This window comes from Macaca nemestrina, chromosome 9 (assembly GCF_043159975.1).
Source record: "Macaca nemestrina isolate mMacNem1 chromosome 9, mMacNem.hap1, whole genome shotgun sequence".
Taxonomy (NCBI): Eukaryota; Metazoa; Chordata; class Mammalia; order Primates; family Cercopithecidae; genus Macaca; species Macaca nemestrina.
In genome coordinates this window covers 64,308,665-64,327,262 of record NC_092133.1, presented here as the reverse complement: position 1 = coordinate 64,327,262, position 18,598 = coordinate 64,308,665, and the positions used below count along the sequence as shown (strand labels likewise).

Below are 18,598 nucleotides of genomic sequence, written 5' to 3'. Positions count from 1 at the left end.
CTCTCTCTTTCTTTCCTTCTTTCTTTCTTTCTTTCTTTCTTTCTTTCTTTCTTTCTTTCTTTCTTTCTCTTTCTTTCTTTCTTTCTCTCTCTCTCTTTCTGTCTTTCTTTCTTTCTTTCTTTCTTTCTTTCTTTCTTTCTTTCTTTCTTTCTTTCTTTCTTTCTTTCTTTCTTTTTGAGATAGACTCTCGCTCTTATAAATGGCACGATCTCGGCTCACTGCAACCTCTGCCTCCTGGGTTCAGGCGATTCTCCTGCTTCAACCTCCTGAGTGGCTGGGATTGTAGGCACCCGCCACCATGCCCGGCTAATTTTTGTATTTTTAGTAGAGATGGGTTTTCACCATGTTGGCCAGGCTGGAATGCTTTGCTTTTATACCAGAAGTATCAGAGAACATCTGATTATAATCAGAAACCTGGGTTTGAATCCCAGCTCCAACACTAAATAACTTTGTTTTCTTGAGAAAGTAACTTAATGCATCTGAATCTCAGTTATCCTCATCTGTCAGATAGGATAACAATTCTATCTTTGAGGATTCTCAGATGAAAATGCATATATAAATTGTTAAACTGATAAAATATTAGCCAAAATAAAAAATATGAAAATTATTTTCTTTTTTAAGCATTAATTTAAAAACTATCTTTTAAGCATTAATTTTATAACTATTATAAAATTTATACTTAAAAAATCACAAGTGCTATTATAGGTACCCTATAATTCATTTATTCATCCAATAAATATTTACTGAGCATCTACTATGTGCCAGGCACTGTTCTAGGCACTGTGGATTCACTGGTGAACAAAAGACAAAGTCTCTGTCCTAATGGAACTGACATTCTAGTAGGTAAAATCTCAATGTTAGGAAGAAAAATAAAATAGAAAATGGGGATCGAGAATAATGGAGGAGGGAAGGTGTGTTATTTTAGCTAGCAAAGTCAAGCAAAGTTTATAATGCAGTGGAGAAGTTACTCATGTGACCATCTGGTTAAAAAAAAAGAATGTTCCTGACTGAGGTAGAAGTAAGCGTCAAAGCCTAAAGAGGTGAGTGTTTTGTATGTTTAAGTCAAGCCCAGTGAGCGAAGAAGTGCGTGAAAAAGAAGAGCGAAAGAAAATGAGGTCAGAAAGGTACAAGGCCAGATCATTTAAGGTCTTGCAGACCATGGAAAGGACTTCAAATTTTATTAAACCTGTGAAGGGAAAACCACTTAAAGGTTTTGAGAAGCAGATGACATGGTTTTGAAAAAGTTCAATCATGGCTGCTATGCAAAGAATCAAACTGAAGGAAGTAAGAGTGGAAGTGAGCAGATCAGTTAGGAGACAATTGCAACATGCTACGCAAGAGATGATGGTGGCTTGGCTCAATGAGTGGTAGCCATGGGAGATGGCCAGAAATGCTCATATTTGAGATATCTTTAAAAGTAGAGCCAATGCGGTTTGCTGATGGATTAAAATGGGATGTGAAAGAAAGGGCAGTCAAGAATGACTCCAATATTTATGCCCTGAACAACTAGGTCATTGGCAGAATCATTTGCTGGGACGAGGTAGGAGCAGGTTTCAGGAAATAAAATCATAAGTTCTCTTAAACATTTCAGCTGCAGTATTCAGAGTGTCATTTGACTTTTTTTTTTTTTTTTTTTTTTTTTTTTTTTTTTGAGATGGAGTTCCACTTTGTTGCCCAGACTAGAATGTCGTGGCGCGATCTCGGCTCACTGCAACCTCTGTCTCCCGAGTTCAAGTGATTCACCTGCCTCAGCCTCCTGAGTAGCTGGGATTCCAGGCACACGCCACCACCCCTAGCTAATTTTTGTGTTTTTAGTAGAGATGGGGTTTCACCAAGTTGTCCAGGCTGGTTTCAAACTCCTGCACCTCAAGGGTGCCTGCCTCAGCCTCCCAAAGTGCTGGGATTACAGGCGTGAACCACCACGTCTGGCCACAGTGACATTTGAGTTTGTTTCCTCTTTTCTGCTTCTCACAAAATGGAAAATTAGATTTTTTTCCCACTTTCAAAATAAGAATGAGTAATTGCCCTTGAAAACAGATCATAGCATTGGTGAAATGGTACCAGATTGGAAATGAAACAATTAATGTGGCATCCACCATCAAGACAGACTTTAACAAATCACATAAAATAATTTGGCAACATAGACAGACAGCTTACTATACTTCCTTTACTTTCCTAAATATCTCTATTTTTTTCCCTATGACCTTTCCAGAAAAGAGGATCTGCCCTAAGAACTTTCCGAAAATGTTAAGAGTCAGGTTTATGGTGGGGCACAGTGGCTCATGCCTGTAATCCCAGAACTTTGGAAGGCCAAGGCGGGCAGATCACTTGAGGTCAGGTGTTCGAGACCAGCCTGGTCAACATGATGAAACCCTGTCTCCACTAAAAGTACAAAAATTAGCTGGGCATGGTGGCAGGCGCCTGTAATACCAGTGACTTGGGAGGCTGAGGCAGGAGAATTGCTTGAACCTGGGAGGCAAAGGTTGCAGTGAGCCGATCATCGTGCCACTGCACTCCACACTCCAGTCTGGGCAAAAGAGCGAGACTCTGTCTCAAAAAAAAAAAAAAAAGAAAGAAAGAAAGAGTGAGTCAGGTTCATAAAAACAGAAGTTTGAGGCTGATACCTTTGGACATGTTTTTCAACTCATGTTAATTCGGTGCTATCCTTCTTCAGGCTCTAAGAAGACCCTGTTGTTGGAAATACATGGAATAAACTCATTTTTTAGTTATAATATGAAAATTTAAGCTGGGGAATTGATCAGAGAATTAGCAAAACCTAGTATGAAGTAACTTGAATTCAAACATAAGTACTGAAGTATTCTGACTGTGAAGTATTAGATATTTAAATGAGAAAACAAATCTGGGTGGGAGGAATGCTGAGATGTTGGTCAAAGGGTACAAAGTTCCAGTTACACGGGAGAAGAAATGAGTTATGGAGGCCTACTGTACAGCATGGGGGCTATAGTTAGTAATAATGTAATGTATTCTTGAATATTTCTAAAAGAGTAGAGCTTCAATTTTCTCACGACACAAAAAAGGGGTAAGTATGTGAGGCTATGGACATATTAATTAGCTTGATTTAATCATTGCAAAATGTATACATACAACAAAACATTACATTGTACACCACAAATATATACAATTTTTAATTTGTCAATTAAACCTTCATAAAGGTGAAAAAAAGGAATCTATTTTTTTAATGTGTCTTTTTTTTTTTCTTTTTTTGAGACAAGATCTCACTCTTTCACCTAGGCTGGAGTATAGCGGTGTGGTCATGGCTCACTGCAGCCTTGACCTTTGGGGCTCAAGCAATCCTCCCACCTCAGCCTCCCAAGTAGCTAGGACTACAGGTGCTTTCTACCATGCCCAGATAACTTTTAAAATTTGTTATAGAGGTGGAGTCTTCCTATGTTGCTCAGGCTGGTCTCCAACTCCTGGGCTCAAGCGATCCACCCACTTTGGCCTCCCAAAGTGCTGGGATTACAGGCATGAGCCACTTGCACCTAGTTACATGTGTCTTTAAACACTGCTCTGCATTCATTATAGTGCGGGAAGTACATTCATGAAAAAAACAAAGAATGCCCAAGTAATCTAAATCTGGTTTAGAGGCAGGCCCAAAATTAGCCTAACAGTTAATAATTATTTCTAAAGAGAGCCAGAATAGGAAAAGATAAATATGTTTAAGTAACTCATCTAAAACAGGAATGAGCAGAGCTACCCTACTCACTTCGTAGGTCTGTTTGTGAAAGCACTTTAAAACTGTAGAGCACTATGCAAATTTGAGGTGACCTTTTGCTGGTGATGCGTAATTAATATGCCCAGAATGCTTTTTAGGGAAAGAAAAAAATAGACTTTGCTCCCTCTCTTTAATGCCAGTATTGACCTGTTGGTTTTGCCTTCTATATCCGATGATATCACCCTAGAGAAATATCTAAGTCAGTTCTTTTGGAGAAGTTCTTGCTGGGTCAAAAACCAAATCCCAGTGAACAGGAACCAGTCCTGGAGAGTTATGTACAGATCACCTTTTTAAAATCTGGGTGCAGATGGAGTGTACTTGGTACACTATTACAATATCCATCCCTTCACTATTAGAGTGATTATCCCATCTTAGTTTTATTTCTAGTCTATTTTTGGTGTGAACGGCATTAGTAATTTAATAAATTAGTATATACTGCATTACCAGAGTAAGAACTTGAAGAATATGGAAATGATATGTCAATAATAATATGGAAATCTTATAAGACTCATTATCTCAAAGATTTTTTTAGTTTGAAAGAAGAAAAGATAAATACAGACAAATGTATACATCAGAAAAGAATGTTGAGATCAAGAGGCCGAGCAGAGATGATCTATCAGAGAATCAGTGCGAATCTGTTTAACTAGGGACATTCCTTTAAGGGCAGAGGTTAAGTAATGAAGACTTTTAGGTAATAGGCCAAAGGTGAGTAAGCCATTTTCTTATTATTATTTTAATCGAATTGGTAAAAGTAAGAATGTAGGGTAAAAAGTAAAGATGTCGTTGGAGTGGGAGAAAAAGAGACTGGCTCCTACAAAGCGTATTATGTATGTTTTTGTATCCAGAGGATGATAAACATGTAGGGAAGCGCTAGTGAAAGACACTGCAGCCAGAGCGCAAAGGTACTATTTAATCTGAAAGAGAGAAAAGAAATAGTGTAAAAAATAAATCCTATGGCCCATAGAAAGTCTAATGGAAGGCAATCAAGAAGACTTCAAGAATCTAGGATCAAAAAAGAAAAAGGGTTTGGTGGTTGTCACAAAAGTGATAGGTATAAGAGGTTTTATGTCACTCTCAAGATCTCACCATTCACAGTGAACCAAGCTGTTATATAGGAAATCCCAAATGAGAAACCTTTGTCAATTCCTATTAACTCAAATATTTATTTTTTAAATGCAAAAATTTAACACTTTCATTCTTCTTCTGCTTCTTACTATTTGTGTCATTTTTAAGGTAATTAAGGATTTGAAAAAAGCTAACTTCCCTAATTAAATTGACATAATACATTTGCTAGATTGAGAGAGCAGTAGGTGTCCCAAGGGATCTCAAGATCAAGTTCTAGTTCAAGCACTTTGTCAGGAGGCTCTGTTGGGCCCCTCCCTGAGAGTGGAGTGCGCTGTGACTCCGAGTGGAAGTCCATGTAGCAGGAAGCCTGCACAGAGCTTGTCAAGGTGACTCTGGTTATACATGAACTCTGAGAACTCTATAGCTACTGCAGATAAATAGTCCCACCAACTTTTGTTCCCACCAAAAATAAATCTGCTGAAAATGTTCTTAAATTTCTAAACGGACCATTCAGTCTCTACTTGAGTTGTTCCCTTTAAGCAAATGGGTAATGTTCTAGTAGTTTTAAAAGCATTTGGTCAACCATGAAGCACCACAGAAATTTTAAACAATATCTCTGTGTTGCTTGAGTCTTTTTCATCCCCTAGGAGAGGGGAAAACCTGTTAAGAAAACCCTTTCATTTTTCTATCTTGTTACCTAACACCATGAGACCAGCAGCATCTTTGTCAAATCTCAATGTGAACGAAAAAAAAAATCAATTATTCCAGGGTTGGCAGGAGGATTTGACTTACATTTTCAGGTTAGTGAACTGAGTCTACTAATGCTATTATGAGTAGGAATTAACTGTTGAAAAATTGAACTCTCACTTTTTCACATACCAACATTAGTTCGTTAAAACCCTTTCAAAATGGAACATGATTTACCTGTTGTCTCATATCTTCAAAACCAAATTTGCAAAAACTACCACTAGTTCCAAAACCAGCTTGGATAAAAACTCATTCAACTTCTTGTGTCCATAAATTGTGGTTCTGTGTCTGTTCTACTGAAAGTGACTTTGTAAGCATATTGTAGTAGTGTCTATATTATAAATTGTAGATATATGGAAGACTGGGGTTTTAACACATTATGAGTTCCAGTAGCATTAGCCATATACTATAAGTGGGGATAGAGACACACTTCCAGAATTTGGATAGTGTTCAACTGTTTGTTTCATAGTCCGTTATTATAAGATTCTGTAATGCCTATAATTTTATCTCTTGACACCTCTGTAAGTATATTATTCATATATTTCAGATTTCTTCGGACGGCCTTGATTTTAAATATTTTGCTTGTAGTCAAATCGTGTGTCAGACAGTATATCTTATTTTCTGTTTTAAAAAATATGTTTATGATAGCTATAAGTATAGACATTCTCAATTTCCTAGAAAAGGACTGTGAATTTTATGTGAACTCAAGAGCTGTTATTATTGAGAGACTATAAAGTTATGACAGATTTTTAATCTAGAGTTTGTAGGATTCATTTCATTATTACTAAAGTAATTGAATCATAGTTTTTTGATAAAGAAAACTGGATGACTATTTTGTTTCTTTCAAGCCGATGTTATTATCTTTAATAAGAATATAAAAATCTGTTGATAAGGTAATAAAATTCCTTAACACCATTACTGCAATGTTCACTTTTGAGGACTGGAAATGCTTAATAATCTATCTTTTCTTTTTCTTTGCTTATACAGTTTTTAAAATATAACTCAAGATGTGCATCTAATTACTGCTAATAGTGCAATGTACCAGGCCAAACATTTGCCACTGACTGTCAAGTGTCTTTCTGATGCAGCTGAAAAGGGAGAGAGAGAGAGAAAGAGACAGGGAGAGAGAGAGAGAGAAAGGAGAAAGAAAGAGCAATGTCCCTTGAGCAAGACTTTCTGCAGCTGTTGTGTACATTAATCCAGGGAGCAGATCTTCCAACACTAAATATAGCAAGCGTATCCTTTTACATGATAAAAAAAATTTTAAATGAAAGTCTTTATGCAGGCATATTATTTTAGATTCAACTTCCTTTAAAAAGGAAATAGGCATTGCATACATATTCTCTATATAAACATTCTTTTAATAAACGAATGTGTGGAAAATGCCAATGAGATATGCAACATGTCACAACTTCCTCGTCGAGATATTTTTCCTTAGGAACTCAAGTAGGCTGTGATCTCTGTGAGTCTCATCAATCCCCTCCAAAATCTTTACATGTGGAAGGCTTTATTTTTCACTTAATTTCATGTCCCATCATATGTAATTAGACAGTTATCCTAGGTTTCATTTCAAGTAACAGTAATGAGTTCTTTGAAATATTCGCTTTTCCACTGTCAGTGCCCTGTTATCAAAACACACTTGTGAACTTAAATCTGGATATTACCTTTCTTTTCTTAGTTGACCCAGATGAGGATGTCCAATCCAGGCACTCCACTGCAATGATAATTATCCAGGGAGAACTTTTAGATGAAAGCACAGGAGAAGAGGGAAATTCTTCACGCCCTTGGAAATAGAGAGTAGCCGTCCATAGAGAGTGAGGAGTTAACCTTAGTTTCAGTGAAGATGGCTGTAAGAAGCTGGACAACCTGTCACCACCAGAGCCAGAGCATTTGTCAGCTCACAGGTCCCAAGTTATTTTGAGCTGTATAAACCATGTGCCTGTGAAACATTCCACCTGATTGGACAGGAGAAAACTGAGCAAAGGGATTCCATAGCAGGACAGCACCTATAGGGGGTGGGGGTCAATCAGTTCTTTTACCTATAGAATTTCCCTTATAGCCAGAGGCCCAAGTTATTTATTGATTGATGTTTGGAATGAACACTAAATGCTTATACCGTAGTTCATCAGTCAAAACAATGACATTATTTTTAAATGCATGAAAACTCTTAATTTTTAAGATCTTTAATTTTAATCAATAGGAAATTTACTCTCATTAAATCACTGATACATTTTAGGAAATTTGACTGTGAAAAGTCAACAGAAGCTAAGGTCTAACGTTTTAAAGCTGAGAGCTTTTTTGAATTGTTTGTCCAAAGGCTAAGCAAAAGCCAAGAAGGTAATTAATATTAAAAATTCCTTGGCCGGGCACAGTGGCTCACGCCTATAATCCCAGCACTCTGGGGGGCTGATGTGGGCAGATCACCTGAGGTCAGGAGTTCAAGACCAGGCTGGCCAATGTGGTGAAACCCCATCTCCACTAAAAATACAAAAATTAGCCAGGTGTGGTGGCACATGCCTGTAATCCCAGCTACTCAGGAGGCTGAGGCAGGACAATTACTTGAACTGGGGAGGCAGAGGTTGCAGTGAGCCGAGATAGCACCACTGCACTCCAACATGGGGGACAGAGTGCAACTCTGTCTCAAAAAAATAATAAAATTTAAAATAAATAAATAAACTTGAAAAAAAGTTAACCTGATTGCTTAGTATAGATTAAATGATGCTATAACATTATCAGTCATGGTAGAAGCCAGGACTTTGAAAATTCAGACTTAAATGCTAGTTATTATTCTTTAAAAGGGTCATTCTTAGATTCTGATAGCATGAAATACATTGGTTTAAATCTAGTTTTCTTAACTAAGTCACACAACTGCTTATAGGGTTTCTTCCTAGTCATTCATTCATTTGATAATTATTTACTTAATGCCTACTGTGTACCAGGTACTGAGTATAAAGTAGTGCACTAAATACACAAAAATTTCTGACCTCATGGAATTTACGAAGAGATCTTTATCCTCTTCAGTCATTGTGAGACTATTTATAGTACATTGAACAGGTATAAAATTTCTTTGTTTATTGTGATAGCACTGGAAGTTTACACCTTTTTTTATGTGGTTTTAGGCTTACACAGGCAAAAAAACAATGAGGAACACTTTTAAATAATTCAGATGGAAATAACTGGTATTGAGGAAAGAAGAGGATACAGGAGGAAATGAATTATCTGGATAGGTTATTCTCATTAGCACTGGAATCCAGAGCTTCAATGTACAGATTCATTTGCTCTCTTACCTAATCTTGTGCTGATACTAATGTCAAGACCACTTAATTGTCTTTCTGCATATTCTATTTATGTGGATATGCCAACAATTTTTTTTTATTTAAAAAGAGGATCTTCCTCCACTATCCCACTCAGATCTTAAGCCATAATCAATGTAAGTGCTGCTGAGTCTTGGGTAGTTCTCTCCCACAGAGGAGTAGAACCTCTATTTCAGGTGGCTAGTAAAGGCAATGTTGAAACACAGTAAAAGTAAACACATTTTTATTTTCCTGCAAACTGCCATGATAAGCCTGGTATTCTACCTTTCACCCAGGTATAGAATACTAAGGTTGAAGGAGACTCATACTAAAAGGTAGAATAAAGCTGGTTGGGCAGTGAAATTAGGAATCTATATAAAGAATTAAAGTAGGTGTAAAATGCAAAAGAAGAGTTACAGAAAAAAAGAAGCTGGCCGGGCGCAGTGGCTCACACCTGTAATCCTAACACTTTGGGAGGTTGAGGCGGGCGGATCGCTTGAGCTCAGGAGTTCGAGACCAGCCTGGGCAACGTGGCGAAACCCTGTCTCTACTAAAAATACAAAAAAATTAGCCGGGCGTGGAGGTGGGTGCCTGTAGTCCCAACTATTCGGGAGGCTGAGGCAGAAGAATCTCTTGAACCCAGGAGGCAGAGGTTGCAGTGAGCCAAGATTGTGCCACTGCACTCCAGACTGGGTGACAGAGCAAGACTCTGTCTTAAATAAATAAATAAATAAGAAACCAAAGAAATTCTGAATGGCAGTCATCTTTCTCTTTTCATTTTTACTGCAGCATTTTCAAATACAGATACCATACACAATTTTCGAGCTCTTTGAAAAAAAACTGAATATAAATGTTTTAAATAAATAATATTTAGCAATTGTGAACACTTTGGTTATAATACATCAAACATATTTTAGATTTTAGTTTTTAAAAACTAATTTCTGTTCCCAAATAAGCCAGCTACCACCTTGCTTATCTTCAGTCGTAATTGTATAAACATTATACCACAAACCTACTAGTTCAAGATTTCATCAGAGTTTATTGATACAAAAAATAATCTTTAAAACTTTTTAATGCCCAACATAGTTAAAAACAAACTTTGTTAAGTGGCAAGCAAACACAAGGTTGGTTACAAGCCTTCCTATAAAGTTGAGTGGCTCATCCAACACATGTGTTTCTTGTGGTTTGAACACGATCCTGTGCTTGCCTTCAGCTGTTTTCTTAATTCAGTCAGTTAGCCACAGAAACAATTTACTCACATTGGGATGATCCACAGGAATGCCAAGGAATCTGGAAGATCTATGACAGAGGAAGTCTTCATTTGGATGAAAAGCATGGGAGAATTTCCATGCTATTAGATTCATATAAAATGTTTGCATTTGCTATTTTTTTATATCGCTATAGGCTCCAGTTCTCTAAAACAAATTACTCACATATACCAAAGCTTCAGTAAGTTTTGCTTGAAGTTCATAGATTCATCTTGACGTATCCAGTATCAGATGAAAAAATTAAACAAAACCTCTATGCCGTATTTTTGAAAAACAGAGACTGTATGTATTTTTTAGCCATTTTTAATGAGAAAAATTTTCACAGCAAAGACAAGTTCTTGACCATCCAAAACAATAGATGGGTAGCAGATTATAAAAGATCTTATACAAAAGGCATGACAACAATGTAATTGAAAAAGACAATGAAACCGTTAAGAAATTTCTTTTTCATCTAAACTACTGAAAATGCTTGCCTGGGAAAACTAAAAACATTTTAAAAAACTACTTAAAAGTTCAAAACCCACTTAGTTTTAAAAACTAAAAACATTTTAAAAAACTAAACAGAACACTTGCTTTAAAACATTATCCTGAGAAGTAAATTTGTGGTTACCTGTCTCAGAAGAAGCACCATTCCTATATCAATCAACCAGGATGATCTAAAGTCCAAATCTCACTGCCTAACTTGTGTCAGACACAAAAGTGGCATGAAGGAAATGTGATACTGCCCCGCCAGAGTAATGAAGGGTATTTACAGGGTTCCGTTGCAGATCCAGGGACAGTCATTTAGAACAGATTGCTCTTTCAGATCAACTTTAATAACTCAGTCTGCACGATGTTCTTAGCCTGGAGGGCTGGTGGGGGTGGATAATGACTAGGATGACTAAGGAAATAGGCTTTCTTGATTTCTCCTTAGACTAAATGAAAATAAACGTGAAGAAATTCTCAATAATAAAGCATGTGGAATACAGAAGATATCTATACACAGGATGCATATTACATGTATAAATATTTGGTACCAAACTGGGACTATGGTCAAGGCATTTAATAAGGTAAATATGGAAAAACAATCAATTATTACAACACTTCCTGTTTGTTCCCCTAATTTTAAGGTGATTAAATTAAAGCTTTACTATGTGGTTTGCATTAAAATACAACAAAGCTTCCTTTACTTGTGCTTTTGGGATGTAGTACATATCAAAGTTTATACTTTTCAAAAAGTATTATTTCCAAGAAGAAAATCTATTCAGAACTTTTTAAAAGAGCACTCTGAGACTAAATTACTGAAGAAATCTGGAACAATTGTTATCACGTATGTACTCCTCAAGGTATACAATTAAATCCTACTTCTCACCACATTAATATAATGATCATATTAACACATATAAATATGCTATAGTCTTGGTAGAAATAAGTTAATATTCCTTAGCTATGTGCTAAGCACTATGCTAGGCTCTTTGTGTATGTGTTTTATTTAATGAATTCCCTTAACATCTTTGAAGTAGGTATTGTTATAATTCTCATTTTACAAATGAAAACTTGAGGCTTAGAAAGAAGTTTAAAACTTGCCCAAGATCACACAACAAGTAAGCGACTGAGCCAAAATTGAACCTGAGTCTGTGTTCATAACCACTGCAAATATTCAAATGATTATATTTCCAACATATTTGTGAAAAATTAAAAGTAAAAATGAATAGAAAACATATCAGGCCGGGTGCAGTGGCTCATGCCTGTAATCCCAGCACTTTGGGAGGCTGAGGTGGGTGACTCACCTTAGGTAAGGAGTTCAAGACCAGCCTGGCCAACATGGTGAAACCCTGTCTCTACTAAAAATGCAAAAACTAGCCGGGCGTGGTGGTGTGTGCCTGTAATTCCAGCTACTTGGGAGGTTGAGGTAGCAGAATCGCTTGAACCCAGGAGGCACATGTTACAGTGAGCCAAGATTGCGCCACTGTACTCCAGCCTGGGCGACAGAATGAGGCTCTGTCTCAAAAAAAAGAAAGAAAGAAAGAATAGAAAATATATCTTTTAATAAATATTCTAAGGGAACACTATATAGGGTTTAAGTTTGTAATTTTTCTGACTGAAACTAACCTTGAAATTATTTTGTATGACTAAGCAAACAAAAAGAAGTGATAATTTAGAAAGAAAAAAGCAAACGCTTGCAATAAACTCTATATGCAATGTTTTATCTGGGAATATGAATTGATAGGTAGACTGGAGCATTAGGCAATAGTGCTGAAAAGTGGGGCATTGGAAGCAGTCAGAATGCTGTGACAGACCTATTTTTTTTGTTTCTATTTGTTATTGTGCTGAAACAATATAAGAGGTTTGTTCTTTTAAAACTAAATTTAAACGCTTTGGTGTAATTTCTGAGTACAGCAACATAGGTCAATAAAGTTTTTACAAGTTAGGGGTAGGAAAATAGCAGCTTGAATATTCTCTCTTTGTAAGGTTAGCTCAAAATATGCCAATATGCCAGGCTCTGAGTGATTCCACACAGATTCTATTTTTGGTCTGCTTGGACATCTCCAAAAACTGAAAACAAATTTCAGTGTTCTTACTCATGACCCAGGTAATCACACTAATTCTAATGATGTGCGGGAAAGGAAATAGGAACTAACATTTCTTACAAGTGTATTCTAGGCTGGGGAGTAACCTAAGTTACTCTCATTTAATTCTCACAGCAACCCTGCAAAGTGTTGTTATCTGCATGTTACTGGGAGGAAATTAAACCTTAAAGAAGCATAGTTTTCCCACAGTTACCCAACCAGTGAGTTACACAGTTGAGTGGATTCTAACTAAGCCTTTTAGAGGCTTGTTGTTGTTTGAGACAGAGTTTCACTCTTGTTGCTTAGGCTGGAGTGCAATGGTGAGCTCTCAGCTCACTGCAACCTCCAGCTCCCACGTTCAAGCGATTCTCCTGCCTTAGCCTGTAAAGCAGCTGGGATTACAGGCGCCTGCCAGCACGCCTGGCTAATTTTTGCATTTCGAGTAGAGACAGGGTTTCACCATGTTGGTCAGGCTGGTCATGAGTCCTGACCTCAGGTGATCCGCCTGCCTCAGCCTCCCAAAGTGCTGGAATTATAGGCATGAGCCACCACACCTGGCCTAACCTAAGCCTTTTAGTTTAGAACTTGCTCTCTTTTCAATGGCCCCCACTGCCTTCTCATGAAGAATAATCTTTAAGATTAGTTCAAAAATCAGAACTCACTCAAAGGAGGAAATTCATCATGATTTTCATATGTATTCATGGGCAATGGGATTGTTAAAGATATCAATTTAGTTTTATTGACTTTGTGTTTATTTAATAGAAACATGAAGGGAACAGAAAAATAGCATATGACTAAGCTCTAGGGCTATTTTCACAAGGAAGACTCAATAAAATTGGTTGACTGAAATAGCAACAGCTAATACACACTTCTGGGAAGTTACCATCTTATTACATATAATTTGTCTGGAAAATAGTAAGTGCCAAATGGAATTAAACCGTTGTCAAGAAGGGAAGAGTACAGAGGAAGAGTTTGGAGAACACAGACCATGGAAAATTCAAAAGAAATTTGTATCTTATGTCCTTATCCAAGTTCACATTTTTATTTGCATATGAGTCTATATGTTTGGCATTTTCCTGAGTCAGCAAACTTCCAAGTGAATAAAGGTAGTAGGAAGACCTGCAAAATCTTTTTGTTTTGCTTTTTTATCCGTTTTGTTTACCTCCAAATTGCTCTTCATTCCAAACTAAGAATGAATTAATCAAAACAGCCCAAACAAAGATTCATGGCTCAATGTAATTATCACGTGTATTAAACATCTTAGACCTCCTTTCCCTTCATCTTTTAGGCTAAACAGTGAGCTTTAGTTTGAAATGCAGGTGATAATGTCATTAAAAGGGATAAGTAAGAAGACAATGTTACAGAGAAGTTAAACACAAGAATTTATCACAATGGGGATAAATTTAGCTGGGGATAAATCTTTTGTAATAAGTCCACTGGTCTGACAATATTGTGCAAATTTTCTTTTTTTTAATTGTAGTTAATTTAATAAAATCAAACACAAAGAAAATATTCCAAGAGCTTCCATAAGTAAAGAGCAGTTCAGCTGCAAAGGAACAAGACTCAGACTGCCATTTGATTTCCCAACAGCAACACTGAATGCAAAACAATAGAGCTATATTTTTAAATGATGGAAGGAAAAGAAATTTGAACTTAGAATATTATTTTTAGACAAACTGTCATTCAAATTTGAAGGTATAATAAAAGTACTGTCTCACATAGGTCTCAAACTGTTTGCCATACAAGGACTCATTTTTTGTGAGAAAACATTTTGGGGGAAAGTAATAATAATAAGAGAAGCACAGCAGGTGAAGTGGCTCACAGCCGTAATCCCAGCACTTTGGGAAGCTGAGGTGGGTGGATCACTTGAGCCTAGGAGTTTGAGACCAGCCTGGGCAACATGATGAAACACCATCTCTATAAAAAATAAAAAAATAATTAGCTGGGCGTGGTGGTCTGTGCTTGTAGTACCAGCTACCTGGGAGGCTGAGGCAGGAGGATCGAGCCTGGGAGGTGGAAGCTACAATGAGCTTTGATTGTGCCACTGCACTCCAGCCTGGGCTGCAGTAAAATGAGACCCTGTCTCAAAAAAAACCAACCAACCAAACAAACAAACAAAAAACGGGAGAGAAAAATAGAGAAATAGATCCCTGATAATTGCTGTTTAAGAGATCGAGAATTAATGAAAACCAAATATTTTGGTAATATTCATTATTCACGAGAACCCAGAATTTAAATTCTGGGCAGTATCAAAAGATTAAAGGCAGATGACAATGTGATAAAGTACTTTTTCTGTTAGGAGAAAAATGCAAATATTAATAAGTTAAAGAAGTCAATAGTGATAAACATGAGACTGTATCTTAAGGATAACAAGTATAAAAACAAAATGTACAGCTTCTAAACCAGCAGAAGAAAACTTGACCTATACAATTGAAATCAGGAGCAAAAACAAAAAGGAAGAAATGAGAAGTTCAGTAAATTAAAAATACAATAAGCTATCAGAAGTAAGTTTTAAAAATTTGAGTAAATATAAGTACAAATAGGTTAAATCCACCAACTAAAAGACAGATACTGTCAACCTGGAGTTAAGAACAAGAATATTAAATAAACACATTGAAGACAAAATGAAAAAAATGTTAAAAATAAAAGGAATGAAAGCTTAAATTAAGCCACTACGAACCTAAAGAAAGTTGGCATAGTAATCTTAATATCCGACAAAAGATAATATAAGGCTAAAAAATACCATCGGGCCAAAGGATGACATTACATACTGATGAAGGCAGCTACAGCATATTTTCATCAAGAATAAGAAAAGCTTTGGTATAATCAGAAATGTGGGCATCCCAATCTTATGAAATACAAACCACCGTTCTGGTCTTACCTGCCACTCTTCTACACAATTACTTATCTCCAACCAAAATGTTCCACCAATATTTCCTTGCCTTCTCTTTACCCTGTGCCTTTGTTCACTGTCACTTCCACTTATGTAATTAAACAACTACTTGTTGCAGTGTTTCTTATATTGTTGAATTAAACCACGTCTTTATTTACATATTTATGTATTATTTACTCAACTAGATCAACTTTTTGAGAATTGAAGCTATACAAAATTTTTCTTTTTGGGTCATGCAGTTCTAATCTCAAGGCATGACACAAAGTAGGCACATAATAAATATTTATCTGTGGCATGCCATAAAAATGATGTATAAACTGTCCTAAATTATTCAGTCAATCAACACATATTTACTGAACACTTATTATGTGCCAGGAAAGATCAAATGGCCCAGACTCTCAGCAACATTAACTGATTTAATTGTCATTAATGGGTACGATATTTGTTTAACACAAAAATACTATTAAGAATTAAATCAAATGAAGAAAGGAGCTAAAAATGATTGTGTGTTCACCATGCACCAGTCACAAACTGAGGAACTATCTGTGCATTTGGCTCAATGGATGCTTATAATTCTTGAGATAATTGGTATAGGGGAACTCTTTCTTTTGAAAAAGACTTGGTGCTGTTTTCAGTGACCACCTTGCCCAAGGGTTCTTCCATAGGTGCTCATAAGAGGTGTTTTCGTACTTTTACATCCTTCTAAACTGGCTTACTACTATTTTTTTCTGACTACCTTTGCCCAACCTTTGTTTTACATAAGGTATTTACATAAGGTCCTTTCCACCCTGTAAAGATTAGGCTCTTTCTTGCTTCTATATGCTGCTTCTAATGAGTTTTGTGCTTCATGACCCTAATCCTCATCGCGGATGGGCAGTTCCGTTCATTCTCATATGCTGGTTTTGGGGATCCCAGCTCAAGCCACAGACTGTTTCCTGTTTGCCCAGAAATAAACAGTACCCTTAAAACACACATAATATTCTCTAATTTCAATCGAGATTTCAACTATTTGTGACTGACTCCAAACTGGACTTATTTCTGGAAAGGCAGATAAGCCAGAATGAATTATTTAGCTCCCTGAGTGACCCTAGCTCACCACAACCCAGCATCCACATCAACTAAGCTTTGTTGTTCATATTTAATTCATAATTTAATTTACTACAACAACCCAGGAAGTACAGGTCATTGTCCCTATTTTGTGAAGGATGAAACTGAAAAAATTATATGCTACTGTGGTTTTTGCAAATTCAAGGATCTGAAAAAGACTCAGGAAGCATACTTTAAGATTGTCCCAAGCATACTATATCATTATCCTCTTTTTATAGAGAAGGAAACTGAAGATCAGAGAAGAAATTGCACAAAGCCACTCAGAGCTGTGATTCACATCTAAGGTCCACACAACGCTGAAGCCCAGCTCTTGTCTGCTACACCACGCCACAATTCAGAGGCCTGCACACTCATTAGTAATGCATTCAGAAATCTATTTGGAAAAAAACACAGAAGATGCAGAGTAACAAGATGGAGACATCCAGTGATATTGGGATTACCTTGATTTCATGACTTCCTCCAAAGTGTTTCCAAGTCCTTGGAAATGCAGGTGATTTACTATCTCTCACTAGTCAAAGAAACAGCTTAAAGGAATTGAAGCAACAATACATAATAAGCAATTCTCTCTGTGCATTTCTACCTGCAAATTATTAGGTTTTTTTTTTTTTTGTTTTTTTTTGTTTTTTTTTTTTTTTTTTTTTGAGACAAAGTCTTGCTCAGTCACCCAGGCTAGAGTGCAGTGGCACGATCTTGGCTCACTGCAACCTCTGCCTCCCAAGTTCAAGTGATTCTCATGTCTCAGCCTCCTGAGTAGCTGGGATGACAGGCACGCAGCACAATGCCCAGCTAATTTTTGTATTTTTAGTAGAGATGGGGTGTCACCATGTTGGCCAGGCTGTAGTTACTATTTTTTAAGTAGACATCTGAAGTTATCTACAATCACATATTGGTTATTACATGCCAATAAAAACAACAACAACAACAAAACAACACTTCTGCCCTTGAAATTGGTCTTCGTTATGATTATTTTGTATATAGGAAAGTTAAGCACTAGAAAGGCCATGCTGTATGTCCATGTAAGCCAGCAGTAAAACCCAGATTTTCAAGTTGACATTATTAATTTAGTCTAATGAGGGTTATTTTGGGAGGCATCCCAAATTTTATCTCTTAGCAAAACTGGAGCAATAGATGTGTGCCAAGTGAGACTTACAACAGCTTTGAGTAACTGGGTATACAAGGCAACAAAAAGAAACATTAAAAGGTGGTTATAGATTATTTTATGTCTCTAAACAGTAATTACTACCAATATTATTTCACTAAGTCTTAAGAAAACTGTGAGAACCAGATTAATTTATGTATTCATTGAAACATATCTAATTGCTTCATGAACTTTATTTTAAAGGTCACTTAGTGTATTAAAAACTTCTTCCCTGGATACTACGAGAAATCTCATAAAATAAAGACCTAGATTTTCAAAAAAAATTTTTTTTATTTTGAGATGGAGTCTTGCTCTTGTCTCCCAGGCTGGAGTGCAATGGCATGATCTCAGCTCACTGCAACCTCTGCCTCCTGGGTTCAAGCAATTCTCCTGCCTCAGCCTCCTGAGTAGCTGGGATTACAGGCACCTGCCACCACACCCGGCTAATTTTTGTGTTTTTAAAGAGACGGGGTTTTGCCGTGTTGCCCAGGCTGGCCTCAAACTCCTGACCTCGTGATCCGCCCGCCTCGGCCTCCCAAAGTGCTGGGATTACAGGTGTGAGTCACTGTGTCCGGCCAAAAAATTTCTTATATGCTTTCCAATTTTGCATGAATAGTGGTGAAAATAATCTAATTACTACATTAATAAAAAGAAGTAGCTGGACTGCCTGTTTGTCATTCGTTCCCCAATCATGTGAACTATGTATTGGAATGAAGTGTTTGATAGAGATTTATTTTATTTTACCTCTCAAAGTAATTTAGATTCTAAATCTATTAATTTAGAAAGTGAAGGGCAGAGAACG

At 36.7% G+C, this 18,598-nt stretch overlaps 1 protein-coding gene across 4 annotated transcripts in view; it reads right to left on the bottom strand.

Annotated features, from left to right (window-relative positions):
* LOC105466129 (myopalladin) overlaps positions 1-18,598 on the bottom strand; it is a 140,269-nt gene that overhangs the window by 96,210 nt on the left and 25,461 nt on the right. The window contains exons 1-2 of one of the 4 annotated variants that reach the window (XM_011715112.3): positions 10,720-11,849; positions 7,213-7,554 (exon numbers count right to left, since the gene is read on the bottom strand). The exons of 1 other annotated variant lie outside the window; for it this stretch is intronic. Coding sequence is in view for 1 of the 3 variants with exons in the window: in XM_011715114.3 (XP_011713416.2) it covers positions 10,101-10,177 (77 nt within the window). In the remaining 2 variants the exon portion in view is untranslated. Of the gene's footprint in view, positions 1-7,212; positions 7,555-10,100; positions 10,672-10,719; positions 11,851-18,598 lie in introns of those variants that run through there. 2 more of the 4 variants (XM_011715113.3, XM_011715114.3) reach the window with 2 other exon arrangements.